This window comes from Oryctolagus cuniculus, chromosome 8, assembly GCF_964237555.1.
Source record: "Oryctolagus cuniculus chromosome 8, mOryCun1.1, whole genome shotgun sequence".
NCBI lineage: Eukaryota > Metazoa > Chordata > Mammalia > Lagomorpha > Leporidae > Oryctolagus > Oryctolagus cuniculus.
In genome coordinates, this window is record NC_091439.1 from 94,204,626 (window position 1) to 94,221,909 (window position 17,284).

The 17,284-nt window shown below is 41.4% G+C and overlaps 1 protein-coding gene across 8 annotated transcripts in view; it reads right to left on the bottom strand.

The window, feature by feature from the left end:
• SLC4A4 (solute carrier family 4 member 4) overlaps positions 1–17,284 on the bottom strand; it is a 460,760-nt gene that overhangs the window by 185,434 nt on the left and 258,042 nt on the right. For 5 of the 8 annotated variants that reach the window (XM_070079470.1, XM_070079472.1, XM_070079471.1 and 2 more), the window contains exons 6-7: positions 16,485–16,664; positions 2,995–3,090 (exon numbers count right to left, since the gene is read on the bottom strand). In XM_070079470.1, the coding sequence (XP_069935571.1) occupies positions 2,995–3,090; positions 16,485–16,664 (276 nt within the window). 8 annotated transcript variants of the gene reach the window in all.

The following is a 17,284-nucleotide window of genomic DNA, read 5'->3' on the forward strand; positions in this document are numbered from 1 at the left end:
TTCACAATATATAAAAATATTTTTATTTTTTATTTTGGTTTATTTCCTTGATACTTTATAAACCACTTCAATGTCTGGATGTCTGACAATGAAATAAATAAAACTTTCAAAGGATAAAGACCGACATAATTTCTTGAGTACTTCCTATATACTTTGCAGATAACAATCACACTGGATTTGCTGAGTGTTGAGCACTATGCTAGACACTTCACGTATGTTGGGAAGATTAACCCAATTTTATAGTTGAGAAACCCATGCTAGTTTGCATGAGAGAAATAATTTGCCCAAAGTTAGGAAGTCGGTGGTGGTACAGCCAGTATTCAAATGAAGTCCTTCTGAACTCTGTTTTTTCCAAGATACATCAAAGAATGAACAAATTTATTTGAAAGAATGCACAGTTCTTGCAGAGAAATTCATGTGAATGTTGCAGCTTCAACATGAAGTCAATAGACCTTAATAGCAATCTAGCCACGTGACTTTCCTCTACTTCAATAAAACATCACCCATCATAGTATAGATGAAACTATCATATGATGATGTTCAACCCCTGCCCTAGACATTTATAAACTGTGTGAGTTCAGCAAGTGACTTAACAACTCTAAGTCCCATTTCTTCACCTGTAAAATATGGACAATAACAAGAGCCACTGTTTAGGACTTGTCAGAAAATTGAATAATGTCACATCAATAAGTACCTAGCTCAGAATTTGTATCTAAAAAATAATAATGTTTGCCACTTTAATTAATACTCAAAAAATATTAGTCATGTTCTTTTGACCAACTTTATAGCAGAAATCATTACAATGTTAATAGTTCTATAGTGGGCCCTTACCCCAATTTTCCTACTAACAAAGTCAAGCTTTTCCTTTGAGATTTCACCCAAAAAGCATATCATCTAAAATCCTCTTCAACTGTCACTACTCCCAGGCCAAATGGATGTTTCCATGATCACATGTGTGTGTATGTGTGTGTGTGTGTGCATATGCACATCTGTGCGTGGATATGCATTTTCAGTCAGTTCACTTGTCATTTTATACAGTTGTTACCCATGAGTGCCTGTTGTCGCTCCCCCACTTGCGGAGGAACGACACCGGACCCTGCGCTGTTCTTTTTGCCCGGCCCTTCCTGGGTTTGCTGCCGCTCCCCCTGGCCTCCGCGGAGAGGCGGCACCCCCGCCGCTTCCCCCGCTTCCGTGGAGGAGCGGCACACCACCGGCTGGCTCTCTCAGGGGTTCCTCAGGTGTTCCCCTGCATGTTGTCTCTCTCCTCCTTTATAGTCCTCTTCCACCAATCCCGACTCTGCTGGCGTTCTCTCCCCACGCGCTGAGCACACTGCTCTCCTCCAATCAGGGGCAGGATCAGCTCCTGCAGCTTGTTAGTTGAATTGGTGAGGCAGCTGTGTGGAAGTTGTTTACTCCCTCTCAGTGCCATATGATAGGAGATCCGATGCATAGAGTTAGTCTGAGCAGTTCCAGTAGTTTAGTCTAGTCTCGGTAATCTCAGTATTTGTCCTCAGTATTTATGTGTCCACAGTCTTAGTACTTATTTGTCTCCCGGGCAACGGGCCCTGCCATGTTACAGGAGACGGGCCCTGCTCCCCACAACTGTCTCCCTAATTAGAAAGGAAATCTGAGGGCACGGACTCATGCTCCCCATGTCTGAATGGCCAGTGCCAATCCAGGGTCTGGTATGCAGTATCACACAGCACGTAAATTCACATCTCTACAAGGCACAAAGATTAGTAATATACTTCCCAGAAACCTAAAATTCACTTGACAAGAAGCCCTGGGAGAATGTGCTCAACTGAAAACACAATTTTAGGATGAACTAAAACGCCCCATCCCCATTAAGTCAGCTGAAAAAGATATCTTTCCAGGGAAGTGAAATCTTCTCAGGCTAAAACAGTAAAAAGCTTAAGTCAACAGGTTTACTACATGAAAGGGAAATAATCAGCAGGTAAAAATCTAAAGGTGTCACCATGGATGGGTTTCTTGAAAACTAATAGATGTTTCACCCCATATAATCAATTCAGAAACCCTAAAGGGATGTCATTTCCTATGCATGTTCTCTTCTGTTTCAGTTTAGGTGTATCAACCCTATCTCTTTTTAAAAGAAGGCTCATGGGCCGGCACCGCGGCTCACTAGGCTAATCCTCTGCCTTGTGGCGCCGGCACACCGGGTTCTAGTCCCGGTCAGGGTGCCGGATTCTGTCCCGGTTGCCCCTCTTCCAGGCCAGCTCTCTGCTATGGCCAGGGAGTGCAGTGGAGGATGGGCCAAGTACTTGGGCCCTGCACCCACATGGGAGACCAGGAGAAGTACCTGGCTCCTGCCATCGGATCAGCGCGGTGCGCCGGCTACAGCGGCCATTGGAGGGTGAACCAACGGCAAAGGAAGACCTTTCTCTCTGGCTCTCTCTCTCTCACTATCCACTCTGCCTGTCAAAAAAAATTTTTAAAAAAAGGCATATATTGTTAGACAGTAAAGACCCCATCTTATGCCCCTTCTTTGCTGTCCAGAGCACCCCTGACTTTCTGGTGCCTAATGGGTATTTGAGAGTCTTCTGAGACCCTAACGTAGTGTCTCCTCATAGCTAACACTGTACGCTTTCAAATCTCCTCCAGAGAGCTCCTCCCCAGGCACTTTCCTCAAAACCCTCTGAAGGCAGAAGGTCCAGCACTGCCAGCAGGACACTGCAGGTCTGAGAAGTGTCATCACCTGGCAGGAGGGCGGCCAGCGCTAGCCCTAAACTCCCCTCCCGCTCTCTCCTCTGCCTTACAAGGCACTCAACTTGAATTCAGGACAGCAGATCACCCGGAAACGTCTTTGTTACCATTCTCTTGGATAGCAGAAGTGATAAATCAGTAATTGCAAGTTTGGGATCCTTGTATCTTACCCTTTCAGGCATTCTTGAGGATGCCTCCACTCAGTAACCACGACCCCCCCCATGCCCCTCCCCGCCATCCTTGCCCTTGCCCTTGCCCCAGCCATTGACTTACTTATCCATCCTGCGCTGGGAGTGCGGCGCACACGGGGGTCATCATCCGAGGTGCGGGTGGCTATGCAGGGCACTGAGCTCTCAAGCGGGCTGCGGGCTTTAGTGTCAGAAGCAGAAAAACAGGAGGAGGAGGAGGACACATGAGCAGCCACAGCATGGATGAGGATGGAAGCATTAATTGAGAAGAAAAAATACTAAAGCAAATCACACAAGCGGGTTAAAGGAAATCAATGACATATTACAATGACACAGACCCCACACCCATAGATGGAACAGACCCCAACACAAAATGAAAAAGTCTTTAAAAATTACATTCAATCATCACAGTTCCCCAAGTATCAATGGAAGATCCATCCTGTAGTTCTAATACACAAAACGTGGATTATACCCAGAAGAAAGATGTGCATAATGAACACTATTCTCAAGATGTAAGAACAAGACTGCTGAAGAGTGTTAATAATTTCACACCACATAAGCACACACAGAGGGAAGTGATACACAGTGTTGTGAGGCACAGCAAGCAGGGTGTCAGATTAGTAAATGACTTTCTGAGGAGCTGCCCAACAGACTCTTCAACAGACCTTGTGCACAAATGCAGAAAACAGTATTTCCTCTTCCACTTCTGAAATATTTTCCTTGAGGAGTGTAGAACAAGCCCTCAGTTTCCTGTTTCCCAGCCTTTCAGAAACATGAGACTAGTCTATGAATACCTTGGCACAAACCAGTTTAGAAATGCATATTAGTCCTCATTTTCAGGGACCTAAAAATTGTACACCTATGCTGAATCGTAGACTACATCAAAGATAGAATGATGAGTCGGATTAAATATACCACGTATTTGCTCCAGTTATGTTTCATCAACTGGATGGCACTATCAACTTCTTCCTGAAGACAGCTTCATCGGGCCTTTCATGTCATTCATTTTGCTGTTCTCATCAAACATCATGTTCCAAGGCTAATAAGAAATGGACAGAATCATTTGCCTTTGAGGAACAACTTGAGGTTGGAAATATCTAGCCACCAGGCCACATGCAATTTGACTTGAGAAGTTATTTTTCCTTAATGATAAACATAGTCATTAAACACTCATGGCAATAAACAATAAAACCATATTGAACCAAAAGCAAATAAGAGATCATCTATTCACACAAGTATGCAAACAGCAGGGAAAACAAATGGTCTTTTTAAGGCTATTAGTGACGCGAGAGGTCAAGTTTTAAATTGAACCATTTATAAATTAATGTAAGTTTATGGCCAAATTTGGGCACTCAGCACATTATAAAATCCAGAAACATTTTTGTCAATTTATCTGTCTGTGTTTAAAAGCTGTAAATAAAGCCAGGACTTGTGAGCGGGCCATCTGTGCCAGCACCTGTTTGAGGCAAATCTGATGTCTTCTCATTGCAATCTGAATTTTTAATTGTTTCCCATAATTGAACTTCTTTGCAAGTTTTTATTGCACTAAGAAAAATGAAAAAGGGAAATGAACCAGTTGAGATTATTCCAAAATTGCTTTTGTCAAGAGTGAGGCATTTGGAAGTGCATGTTATCATAGTAACCAACTTTCACCTCCTATTTCTTTTGACAACTGATTGACCTGCTGGAAGAATCCATGCTCACACTGTCTCAGCTGAAATGAAACGGGAGTCCAAACAACTGGTATCGCTTCATCTAGACTCCAGCAAGGATGCTCTGAAATACCAGATCAGTGAGAGCTGCCAGAGGTGGGCAATGCAAAGTCAACTCCAAGGAGCCTTCGCGCTCCTTCAGCTTCTGATGAAAATGTAACTACCTGGATTTGATCACTCACATCACAACCTGCTCCTAGACTACAAGAGGTCAGCAACTGCCCAAAACTCAGATGCTGATAACTTTCCCCAGTAGCTTCTCTCTCCTCCATTCCCCTCAATATGTCAGGGTGTTATCTGTTGGGAACTAAAACTGGAAACTTAGTTTTGCATAGACAACCTCCACTGATGCTAGCCTCATCATCAAGGGGACAGTGAAATGGAGTCTGGCACACACCAGCAACAAACCTGGCTCCAAAGACAGGCATGGAAATGGAACTGTCCAGAGAGACTTGGCACCTGGGTTTCAGCAGAGCCTGATTGGAGCCATCTGGCTGCCTACCCGCATGAAAACTGGGAGGCACGCAGCTTCCATTACGTATATTGGCAAAACCCAATACTTTGATTTGTTGGACCCTCTGTGTTTTGTGCAGGAAGATGTACAAACTCTGTAACCCTTTGATGATGCTGGTTTTTTTGTTTTCTGTTCATAAGTTTACTGCAAAGATCAAATTTTGAAAAGTTGTTCCCAAAGCTATAGACATGCTTTCTGTAATTATACCATGGTAATGATCTATTACACAACCCTTTTTCCAAATAATGCTGCCACTGCTTTTCCTCTATGCTTCAGCTCCAAAATAAACAATGTCTCTTTGCTACTATCTTACATATTCTCTTTTAAATCACTTTTGTCTGACTTCAGGCATAAACAAGGTAGAAATTGGTTTAGATCATCGTGACTTGATGAGGAAAGATACGGCTCTATAGATTTTTGAGTGATGGTTTCCAATATCTAGATTGTAGAACAAAGTGTTGTGAGGAAAAAATTTTTAAATGATTCATGTTCCCATTGAGAATCAACTTGTCCAAAACCATCAATCCTAAATCTGCTCAAGTGAGGGTGTCTCAACTTGAATGCAGCAAATAGACCGAAGAAACCTCTCAGAAAAATGCTTCCTCAACAGTCCTATTATGAATACACACATTTCATTCATGTTACAGTTTTAGGACCCTCGTGGGATTGCAGTGTTGCATGTTTAAACAGTCACCAAGTGCCCCCTGTGCGTTATATACACCGAGCCACGCAATTTAACCCAGGAGTATACCAGCATTTTTCCTACAAGCACATGAGACACATTGCTTATTCATGTCCATGTGGGAAGCCAGCAAAGACATTCAACTTACTTCCATGTTTGGTATGTTTTCCTGCCTCAATAGAGAGCAGCCTCTGGAGCGCCTGAACATCACATGATTATACAAAGAGTCCTGGACTCTCTGATGTGTGGAAAATAAATTAAGACTGAAGCAGCTCATTCCCTTTGTAGTTGAATTAGCATATTGTTATTGAGCACATTAGGCTCTTCCATTCATTAAGCTTGGACAAGTTATTTTACATTGCTGCAATCAAGTTTTTCATCTGCAAGTGGAGATAATGTTATACACACACACACACACACACACACACAGGAGCATTAGATAAAAATGCCTGCTGTATAATAGGTACTCAAATAATGGGAAGTTTTGCTGCTATTAATACTAATATTAATGGAATGACATTTATGTGTTCAGCATCCTGAAGGCAGTTAGAAAACACTAATCAGGGTGCTGGTGCTGTGGTGTAGTATGTTACACCTATGCCTGAAGCTCCAGCATCCCATATGGGCACCAGCTCATGTCCTGGCTGCTCCTCTTCTGATCCAGCTCTCTGCCAATGGCCTGAGAAAGCAGTGGAAGATGGCCCAAGCTGTTGGGCCCTTGCACCCATGTAGGAGACCCAGAAGAAGCTCCTGGTTACTAACTGTCGATCAGCTCACCTCTGACCATTGCAGCCATTTAGGGAGTAAACTAGCAGATGCAAGACCTTTCTCTCTGTCTCCCCCTCTGCCTGCGAATCTACCTCTCAAATAAATAAATAAAATATTTAAAAAGAAAACAATAATGAGTATCTTTGGCCTAATTTAAATTCAACTTTCAGTTCTAAAATCAGTATGTCAAAGAGATATCTGCACTCTCAATGTTAATTGCAGCATTATTTGCGATAACCAAGTTGTGCAATCAACCTAAGTGTCTACCAACTGACTGTATAAAGGAAATGTGGCATATAGACACTACAAACTATTATTGCTCAACCTTTAAGAATAGGGAAATTATGTCATTTGGGACAACATGGACGAAGCTAGTAGTCATTATGTTAAGTACCAAAACCAAGGCACTGAAAGACAAATACACATGCTCTCACTAACACAGTAATTCTTCAACAACTGCACTCACTAAAGCAGAGAACAGAACAGAAGTCATCAGAGGCTGGGGAGTGGGGAGAAGGGGGAGAAGATAGTCAGGGGCACAATGTTCTGGTGAGACAGAGAATAAACCACAGGCCTTTGAAGTGAGGTATACGGTGTTCAGTCAGCCCACACTGTATGCACACATTGTAACTTCACTTTATAGCTCCTAAGTAGATACAATCATAATTGGTCAATATCTACTAAAACAAATAAATCAACTTTAAAGTCAAAATGGGATTTTTAAGAGATTAGGTTTACAAATCTGAAAAGATCTCTTTTGGCCCTTAGCATCTACAGTGAAACAGGTTTTGAGTAGCATGAGGAATGCCTAATTCTTGAAGACCCTAACTTAATTCCCTGTTTTTCTTTCAGGAAGACATAAGAAAGAACCCACTATGCTCATAGCTTATGCATCTCTGGCTTCCGTTTCTCTCCTCACATGCCTCTGTCCCTCCCTCTCCTCTCCTCACTATCTCTCTTTCGAAGAGACCTGAACAGGGTCCCAGACCTACATCTACTCTCCCATCCATTCTCAGAGCAAGAAGAGAATAGGGATCGCAAGGATGGCTCTACAAATTATCCCAAACCTTGGAAGAAGATATTTCAGGGTCAGCAGCAGCAAATCAACTCTATGTCCTGTAACTGCCAGGCTTTTCTGGAGGGAGAGAATGAGGAAGTGAGTACTCATATGTTTTAGAATAAGACAAAGAGACTCATTTCAGTTCTCTCTGTCACAGAGCCAGGCTGTCTTAAAACAGACCTGCAATTAGTAACATTTAAAAGTGTGTGTTTTTTATGTAAAATCCTGCTAAACATATGAGTATATTATTTATTGATGGCCACGAACTGTCATTTCTCAGACATACTGATCAATCTTTACACTCTAAATTTAAGATATTATGAAGTCTATGACTGGCAACTCATTATGTATTACTTGTCATCTGCAAAGTTGGTAATGTAAGTAGCACTATTTTTAAAATAAAACTCTAAGAATATTTTCAAGTTGAAGTGATGAGAGGAAAATTAGGAGACATAGAAAATAAGCAAATAAATAATAGTTGTGAGTTGAAGTTCCATTCTCAATTTTATTTTTAAAAATCTCATTTTTTAATTTTATTGATTTAAAAAGCAGAAACAGAGAAAGATCTCCTATTCTCCAGTCCACTCTCCAAATGCCCACGATAGCTGAGGCTGAGCCAGGATGAACTCAATACAGGCTTCCAAGTGGGTGGCAGGGACCCAACCTCTTGAGCTATAACCTGCTAAATCCCAGGGTCCACATTAGCAGGAAACTGGTATCAGAAAGATTCCCAAATAGTTTTTGTGCCTTATGGTAATGTGTATCAAACACTTCGCTAAAAGATCTCACTTACTACTGGTATTGTACATAGATTAAGACATATTTTATAGACATTATTTTATAGACATAAAAACAGAGGCTCAAGGGGATTACGTAGGCTGCTCAAAATCAAGGTGCCCTAAATATTGGCCCAGGATTTGAATGAAGTCTTTGGAAAAGGTGGCGTCATGTCTTGAAGAAGACTGCAAAGTAGGCGTTTAATGTCTCATAACTAAATAATCATTTTGTCGTATCTCTTAAACCTGACGCTTCATTGCTACAAAGAGTAGAATGGGAAGTAGACGTTCAGTGTCACAGTTAAGCTGTCAGCTGGGATGTCCACCTTCCATATCGGAGGTGCCTAGGTTTGAGTTCCAGCCCCACTCCCAGTTGTAGCTTCCTACTAATAATGCAAATCCTGGGAGGCAGCAGGAGATGATTCAAGCAGTTGGGAGACTTGGATTGAGTTCCCAGCTTCTACAGGACTCAGCCATAGCCTGGCACAATCTCAACTGCTACGGGCTTTGGGGGAGCAAACAACCAGATGGGAGCTTTCTCTCTGTCTCTCACTCACAGCCTGTCTCTGTGTCCCAAACACACACACACACACACACACACACACAGTGCAGAATAGACTAGCAAACACTGAGTAGGAATGATCATTGGGAAAAAGTATGTTATTGTTTATGTAAAGATTTGAATATTAAAAATCTGGAAGATCAGTCACTTGCCTGGGGAGAAGCTAACAAATAAGAATGGTGCCTAGCAGACAAGGTAGAAATATAACAATGATATTAATGGCTACTGTCATTTAGGAATATTTTGATTCAGGCACTTGCTAGAAACTTTCCATGGATTGGTTCACTTATGCTAAGTTTGGGAAGAGCTTGATCATTCATTGGGTTTTGGCCAGGACATTCATCTGTTCTGTGAACAAATGGAGAATTAGAGTCCTGAACCAAACAGATGGATGTGTACTGCTGGTTTTTGGAAAGGGCTTATTGCATGCAGAAAGGCACTCAGGAAGACGACGGTCATCTTTAGGTGACATGGGCCTTAGAGATGCAAGATATCCACTGACCCCTCTCAGAACTGCGTCAGAAAGAGAATCTTGGAGGAAAGTCAGGGAAATGTCTGCCTTGCCCATTGCTTCAGGGATCACATCTGAATCCAGAGGTAGGGGCTGGGAGCCCTTCAAAGTAGAACAACCCAGCCAGAGACAATTGGGCAATCTGGGATCCAGTGCCCACACAAAAACCTAAGAATTTGTAAAAGAATTGAAAAAGCAGCCAAACCCAGTGGTGGTCACGACCAAATCCAACACGTGCCAGTGCTGAGACAGTATGAGCTAACAGTCAAATCAAATAGTTCAAACAGAAGCAATCTCAGATCAGATCCAAAGCAGCAAGAGCCTAACTAATACCACTAACGTTTCTATAGCTCCTGGAATTGCTAACAACCAACAACAACAGCAACAACCCTGATTTCTTTCCACTGTTTGTTCTGCGCTGCTAATCACTATCAATGGCGACAGCAATAGACTGCATTTTTTAACACATCTAAAAGCACTGACGCTGATGTGAAAGCAGCATGCGTGACACAGCAGAAAGCAGCATCTTGCCTGGTGAGATACCTACAAAAGAGGAGTCCAGGCTCTGTTTTACAGACATCAAAAATTATCACTGAATTATTTTTCAAGTTTTTAAAGAAAAAAGAAAACAATTTTTCACTAATTAAAAAATAGTGAGTGTATGAAATCGGACTGGAGAAAAGGGAAATTGCTAGCCCAGGCCTCACTGGACAATCGCAGCTACTTCGCAGAAGGGGCATCTGAATCCCCAGACCACGGACAACAGGGAACTGATCTTCAGGACAGTGTGGGGGGAGAAAGGAAGAAGCCAAGAGAAGAAGAGGAAAAACTCCCAGAGGCAGTGAAACCTGAAGACTTGGAGTTCCTCAAGTCAGGTGTCGGTCATCATTTATAAGCTTTACGGTTAAAACAATACGTGTTGAAAGCAAATGATATTCAGATTAATCTTATAAACCAAGGGTGAGGAACCTATTTTTCTGCCAAAGGCCATTTGGACACTTATAGCATCATTCGCGGCCCATACAAAATTATCAGCTTAAAAATAAGCCTGCTATAGACTTACTGAATGTTGAGTCCTATCTGTGGTTGCCTTGGCAGGACCAGACCAAATGATTTCTTGGAACTTACGGGGCCACAGTCTGGATGTCCCCCATCCCTGCTATAAACCATGATTTTTAACACATTTATCAGTTAACCATGTCACAAACATCTTACTTTATTTATCAAATGAATGCTAATTGAGTACAAACTTTACTTTCATTTGCTAATAAAATTTAAATTAAATATATCTTACTTGATTGTTTTAAAAACTAGTGAAGGTGGCCGGTGCCACGGCTCACTAGGCTAATCCTCTGCCTGTGGCGCCAGCACCCTAGGTTCTAGTCCCAGTTGGGGCGCCGGATTCTGTCCTGGTTGCTCCTCTTCCAGTCCAGCTCTCTGCTGTGGCCTGGGAGTGCAGTGGAGGATAGCCCCAGTGCTTGGGCCCTGCACCCACATGGGAAACCAGGAGGAAGCACCTGGCTCCTGGCTTCAGATCAGCGCAGCACACCAGCCATGGTGGCCATTTTGGGGGTGAACCAACGGAAAGGAAGACCGTTCTCTCTGTCTCTCTCTCTCTCACTATCTAACTCTGCCTGTCAAAAAAAGAAAAAAACCTAATGAAAGCTACCAGGCCTAAACATTATTCTCTCACAATAAACTAAACTAATACAGAAGTATTATCTAAATCTCTCAGACCAAATTATTAAACAGAAGATTATGAAACTGACAATAGTCAACTTTATTTTACCCACAAAAATGGCAAATTCATATGACTCAATCAAAAACAACAATGAGAAATAGAAAGCAGATAAAGGAAAATGCAAAACCAGAGGAAACTAAAACCTCATTAATTTCTTCATGGCACATTAATTCTATAGTAATGCCTCAATTAATATACTAAGAAATTGAAGTGGCTGGCGCTGTGGCATAGTGGGTAAAGCTGCTGTCTACAGTGCCAGCATCCCATATGGACAGCCGTTCAAGTCCCAACTGCTCCACTTCTGATCCACCTCTCTGCTAATGGCCTGGGAAAGCAGAAGATGGCCTAAGTCCTTGGGTCCCTGTACCCACATCGGAGACAAAGAAGCTGCTCCTGGCTCCTGGCTTTAGATTGGCCCAGCTCCAGCCATTGTGGCCATTTGGAGAGTGAACCAGCAGATGGAAGACCTTTCTCTCTTTTTCTCCCTCTTTCTTTCTGTAACTCTACCTCTCAAATAAATAAATCAAACCTTTAAAAAAAGGATTGGCATAAAATTTAGTATATGGAAGATGTAGCCATCAGAATTCATGTGGTCTCAGACAAGGAGCATTAACATCTTGGAAGCTAGCCTGATCCTCCCCTCATTGATTATAAATAAAAATGCTTTTTGTTTCTTTTTAAAAACACTAAATCATCTTAAACCCCAAGCCATATCAGGATCCTACTGACAGTAAGTTGTTAGCTATGGATAAAGAAAAGTGGTGTGCTAGTAGTGGATGTGCTAATATATGTTCAAAAATCAACTTCCAGAAGTATAATGTGAATGTGTGAAACTGTGTGCACATGTATGAGTGTGCAGGTAGTGAATTTTACTAATATAAAAGTATGTGTATCACATATATGATATTTGAACATATCTTAAATACTAAGATATTTCAAATAACCATAGAAAATTAAATTAAAAGATAATTTCATTTTGATGGAAAAATTTTTGAAACTGTATGCATTTCTCCATTGTGAATTTAATATAGTAGCCAGTTGATTCTCATAGAATGCTTTTATCGAGCTTTTCCAAAATCTTGCATCAGTGGCCAATTTATGGTTGCAACTGGCAAGGGAGCTTAGTTCTATCATCCAAGTAGATGAATATTATCATGTATGCTAATGACTAAGACAAAAGTGAAATGTGGAGATGATTTCACTGACTTGTCAGTGGTGTGGATAACTCCTTTTCTAAACTACACAATAGTTTTTGATGACCAAGAAAAAAATTCTGTGCAATTTACATTTTAACAGCTACAAATACTATATAATTTTTAGTTTAAATCATATTATTAGCATTTTTCCATCAATTTTTTAAGTCTAGAGACAATCAACAAAACCAATACATCAAGTCCTGCTTAGCAGCATTTGCTGATTTCTATGGTGTAAATATTACCATCATGGTCCACTTTAAATTACCAGGGTGAAATCACTGGGAAGAGATACAGGAGCATCCCATTTTAGAGCAACCCCACTGTACAGGCACAATAAATGGAATTAACCTCTAAAGCACAGAGTAAAGCATAGCAAAATGAATAGAAAGCAATGGATTTTGTCTGTCTTTAATATAATTATTCAGCTGTTATGTTTATGTTTTTTTATTTTCAGCAGCAACCAGCTTGCAAAGTCCCTGGTAACAATTGGCTTTGTGAGTAGATAAGACCTGGCTCTAACACACCACTGGGAAATGAAAAATTCCCAACTCTGAAGTATCTCCATAAATTTCAGCTATTTATTACACTGTTGCTAGCGCAACTAAAGCTGGCAGTGTCACTGGGTCTATTTTCTAGCCTATGATAGACGACTAAGGTGACTTAAGTTTATCTCAGTTTTACACAGGGATATGAGAATCTAGCTGCAAATACAATGGAGAGTAAGATTCTAGTTTAATGAAGTACCAATATTGCTGTTCTATAATTCCTTAGAAATTCATTCTAAGGCATTTTATTATTTAAGATATTAAGTAGTTAAACCACAATATACAGAAGTTTGTAATCTTGTGTAAACCTACAAGTTAAGAATAAAAAATTTAAGTCAGGTGTTTGGCCTAGTGATTAACAGAGCATTTGAAACACCCAACTCCCACATTGGAGTGCGTGGGTTCAATACCAGACTGGCTCCTGACTCAGCCTGCATGCCAACACAGACCCTGGGAGGCAGCGGCAAGGGCTCAAGTGACTGGGGTGCTGTCACCCACATGGAAGACCTGGACTGAGTTTCCGGCTCCTGGCTTCAGCCCAGCCCACAATTCTGGCCATTGCAGACATTTGGGGAGTGAGTCATTAGATGGTATATCTCTCTCTCTTCCTTTCTCTACCTTCTCTCTGTCTCTGTCTCTCTCTCTCTCTCACACACACACACACACAATCTACATAAATAATAAATTGCATTTTAGAAAAAGAACGGTACCCCCAGAGAGCCACACACTTACAATCTGAACAATTTATAATAATGTACCATGGAGGCACATGAAAATCGTTGCTTAGGATCCTTCAAAGCCACGTCTTGCCTCTGGATATTTAATAGGAGTTAGGTAACACCAAGGCCAATAATCACATGTTTAGAAGGGTCTAATCCTATTCCATGCTTCAGGGTGTAAGTTGATCTGGCAAAGGGCAGGGAAAGAACTGCCTGCCCTTCCTATTTGTTTTCTGCCCAGCATGTAACATGTCACAGGTGAAAAGGTCAGGGACAAAGGCAATCTCAACTTTCCTCTGCAGCACAGAGATCTACTGATAGGCTAACAGCCTGAATGACCGGTGACATCCATTCATCAGGTGCACCTTACATCCAAATACTTGCTCCTAAAACACTAGGCATGCCCTCCAAGAACCGTCTGTTCCTAATTTCTGCCCTGCCTATAGTTCCATGAAAAATCATATTCACTTTACTGGTAGAAGGCATCCTCATTGCCATATTTGTTCCTCTTCTCTTTTTAAATATAAGAATACTTCAAAAGTTCATCAAAAAATGGGGCTAAAAGGTTTATGTTTGTGAAAAAAATTTTACAACCATCCATTTTTCATCATATGCATTTTTCCATGTAATTTTTGAAGACCCACTGTATAGCAATATTGGAAAATAATACAACTCTTTATTTTATCATCCCAATCCCATGATTTTTAAAAAAATCTCTAAATCTTAGAATTTCATTTTATATGAGAAAAAGTTTTTGTTTTTGTTTTTGTTTTTGACAGGCAGAGTTAGACAGCGAGAGAGAGACAGAGAGAAAGGTCTTCCTGTTGGCTCACCCACCAAATGGCTGCTATGGCCGGCGCTCTGCGGCTGGCGTGCTGTGCCAATCCGAAGCAAGGAGCCAGGTGCCAGGTGCTTCCTCCTGGTCTCCCATGTGGGTGCAGGGCCCAAGCACTTGGGTCATCCTTCACTGCCTTCCCGGGCCACAGCAGAGAGCTGGACTGGAAGAGGAGCAACTGGGACAGAATCCCATGCCCCAACTGGGACTAGAACCCGGGGTGCTGGCACCACAGGTGGAGAATTAGCCTAGTGAGCTGTGGCGCCAGCCAGAGAAAGAGGTTTTTAAAATAAAATATAAAAGAGTGTCTTCCACCTTCATGGCCATAGTTTCAAAAATATGGATTATTAATTAATATTAAATGTTTGTGGGGCTGGCAATGTAGCATAGCGAGTAAAGCGTCTGCCTGCAGTGCTAGCATCCCATATGGGTGCCGTTTTGAGTCCTGGCTGCTCCACTTCTGATCCAGCTCTCTGCTGTGGCCTGGGAAAGCAGTGGAAGATGGCCCATGTCCTTAGGCCCCTGCACCTATATGGAAGACCCAGAAGAAGCTCCTGGCTCCTGACTTCAGATTGGCCCAGCTCCAGCCATTGCAATCATCTGGAGAGTGAACAAGCGGATGAAAGGCCTCTCTCTCTCTCTCTCTGTCTCTGTGTAACTCTGCCTTTCAAATAAATAAATAATAATCTTAAAAAAAAAAGTTTGTGACATCAGTTATAACAAACTGTTCACCCATTAAACAACCTCTCTTCAAAAATACAATGAAATTTTTTATAAAACCAGGTGACATACAATGAACAAAATATTTCCTATCAGCAGGAATACTCCAGATAACAGTAGAACCATTCAATTGTAGTAGGAACTTTTTAGATTAGATTCTTTTTGGTAAATGTGTTTTATAAGGAATGTTTTAATTATTTGTTTATAACCAGTTTTGCTTTTAAAATGTACCAGAGAAAGTCTGTTAATGGAAAGCTCTCCTCCACTCAGCCATTAACTTTGAGTCAGAAAACCCCACTCCCAGACACAGAATGGCTGAGTTGGAATTCAGTTTATACAATTCACTTAATCCACCTTTTCCATGACAACATTTTTATGTCATTTTGAAAGTGCAACTGAGGACAATGAGTTATAATCTCCCTTATCTACTCATTTCTTTTAATACTAAGAACAACTAGGAGTTGGGTGGGTGTCGAGACCTATTTCTAGCAGCCCGGTGCTTAGGAAATCTTTCCACTAGACCTTCATTTTTCGTAATTGTTGGGGACTGACATCACCCTTGTCCATTTGTACCCAATCATGAAATTTATTTCGAAACCAAGGCAATAATGCAGAAGACAGATAAGACAGATGCTTTATAGAGAGAGAGACACTAGTAAATGCAATAAAGTATAAATAGGATACTTTTCCATCTCTACTGTTATATAATATGGTTAATACTCCATCCTGAGTCATTGTTCTCCTATCTACTACTACCATATTAAAAGAGAAGATTTTTTAAGTACTAAAAGTAATATTCAGTCTTACCTTGATGAAATGAACATTTATAAGTTGGATACCATCTCATATACCAAGCAAATACTTAATGATAGGAGATTACAAAGCATCTATCATTTCTGGCAAACCACTACATGGAGAATATATTCCCTGATGTACTCAATAATCAACAAACGGCTGATCCATCTGAAATATCAAGTTGTTTCATCACAGAGTTATTGCCAAACCATCTCGGCCAGGGAGAACAGGCAACACGTCACTAACAGTCCACAATAACTGCTCCTTGCAGCAACACTGCAAACCTGCCCCATTGGAGGAAAGGGGTCATTATGAAATGGCTGTGATACGTGATCCTGAGAAAGGAAGAATTATGCAGAGGGATTTAAGAAAAAGCAAAAGACATGGAGTAAAGGTGAGACAGAAAACAGAAACCAGATGACAGATGCCCCTGCATTACCATTATCAGGGCTGGTAAACATCCTACTTGCACTGGAGACAGTCTTCCCAATGTCAGCCAGGGAGCGAAGGTTGGATTTCTTGGTTTGATGCCGATGCTTCCGCAGCAAAGTATAGGTCACCTTATCCTTCAGGTCAGGCTTCAACAGGCCTGTCTCGATCTGATGGTCAACAATCATCTCTGATACAAAAGCAAAGCAAAACACAAAATTCAGTCACAAATCACAGCGTTACTATTCCTGGTCTAAATGTATGGATGTCATCCTCAATTTTCGTACCAATATATTACTTTCAAGTTTCCAACTGCCCACTTTATGTAGGATAAAGACACAAGGTATGGAGATATGGACATTAACGAGAGAGCTGTAAATATTTCAGTATTAATTGAATGTTTGGAAGCAGAATTGTTCATTTTTTTCAATCCATAGTTACAGTGAATTCACATACATCACATTCTTTTGAGTCATACAGTATATCAGTAATTTATATTTTTTCAACTTAAAAAATATTCAAGGGCTGGCACTCTGGCATAGCAGGTAAAGTCGCTGCCTACAGTGCTGGCATCCCATTTGGGTGCCAGCTGAGACCCAGCTGCTCCACTTTCGATCCAGCTCTCTGCTATGGCCTGGGAGGGCAGCAGAAGATGGCCCAAGTCCTTGGGCCCTGCACCCACATAGGAGACCCAGAAGAAGCTCCTGGTTCCTGGCTTCAGATTAGCCCAGCTCCGGCCATTGTGGCCATTTGGGTAGTGAACCAGTGGATGGAAGACCTCTTTCTCTCTCTGCCTCTGCCTCTCTGTAA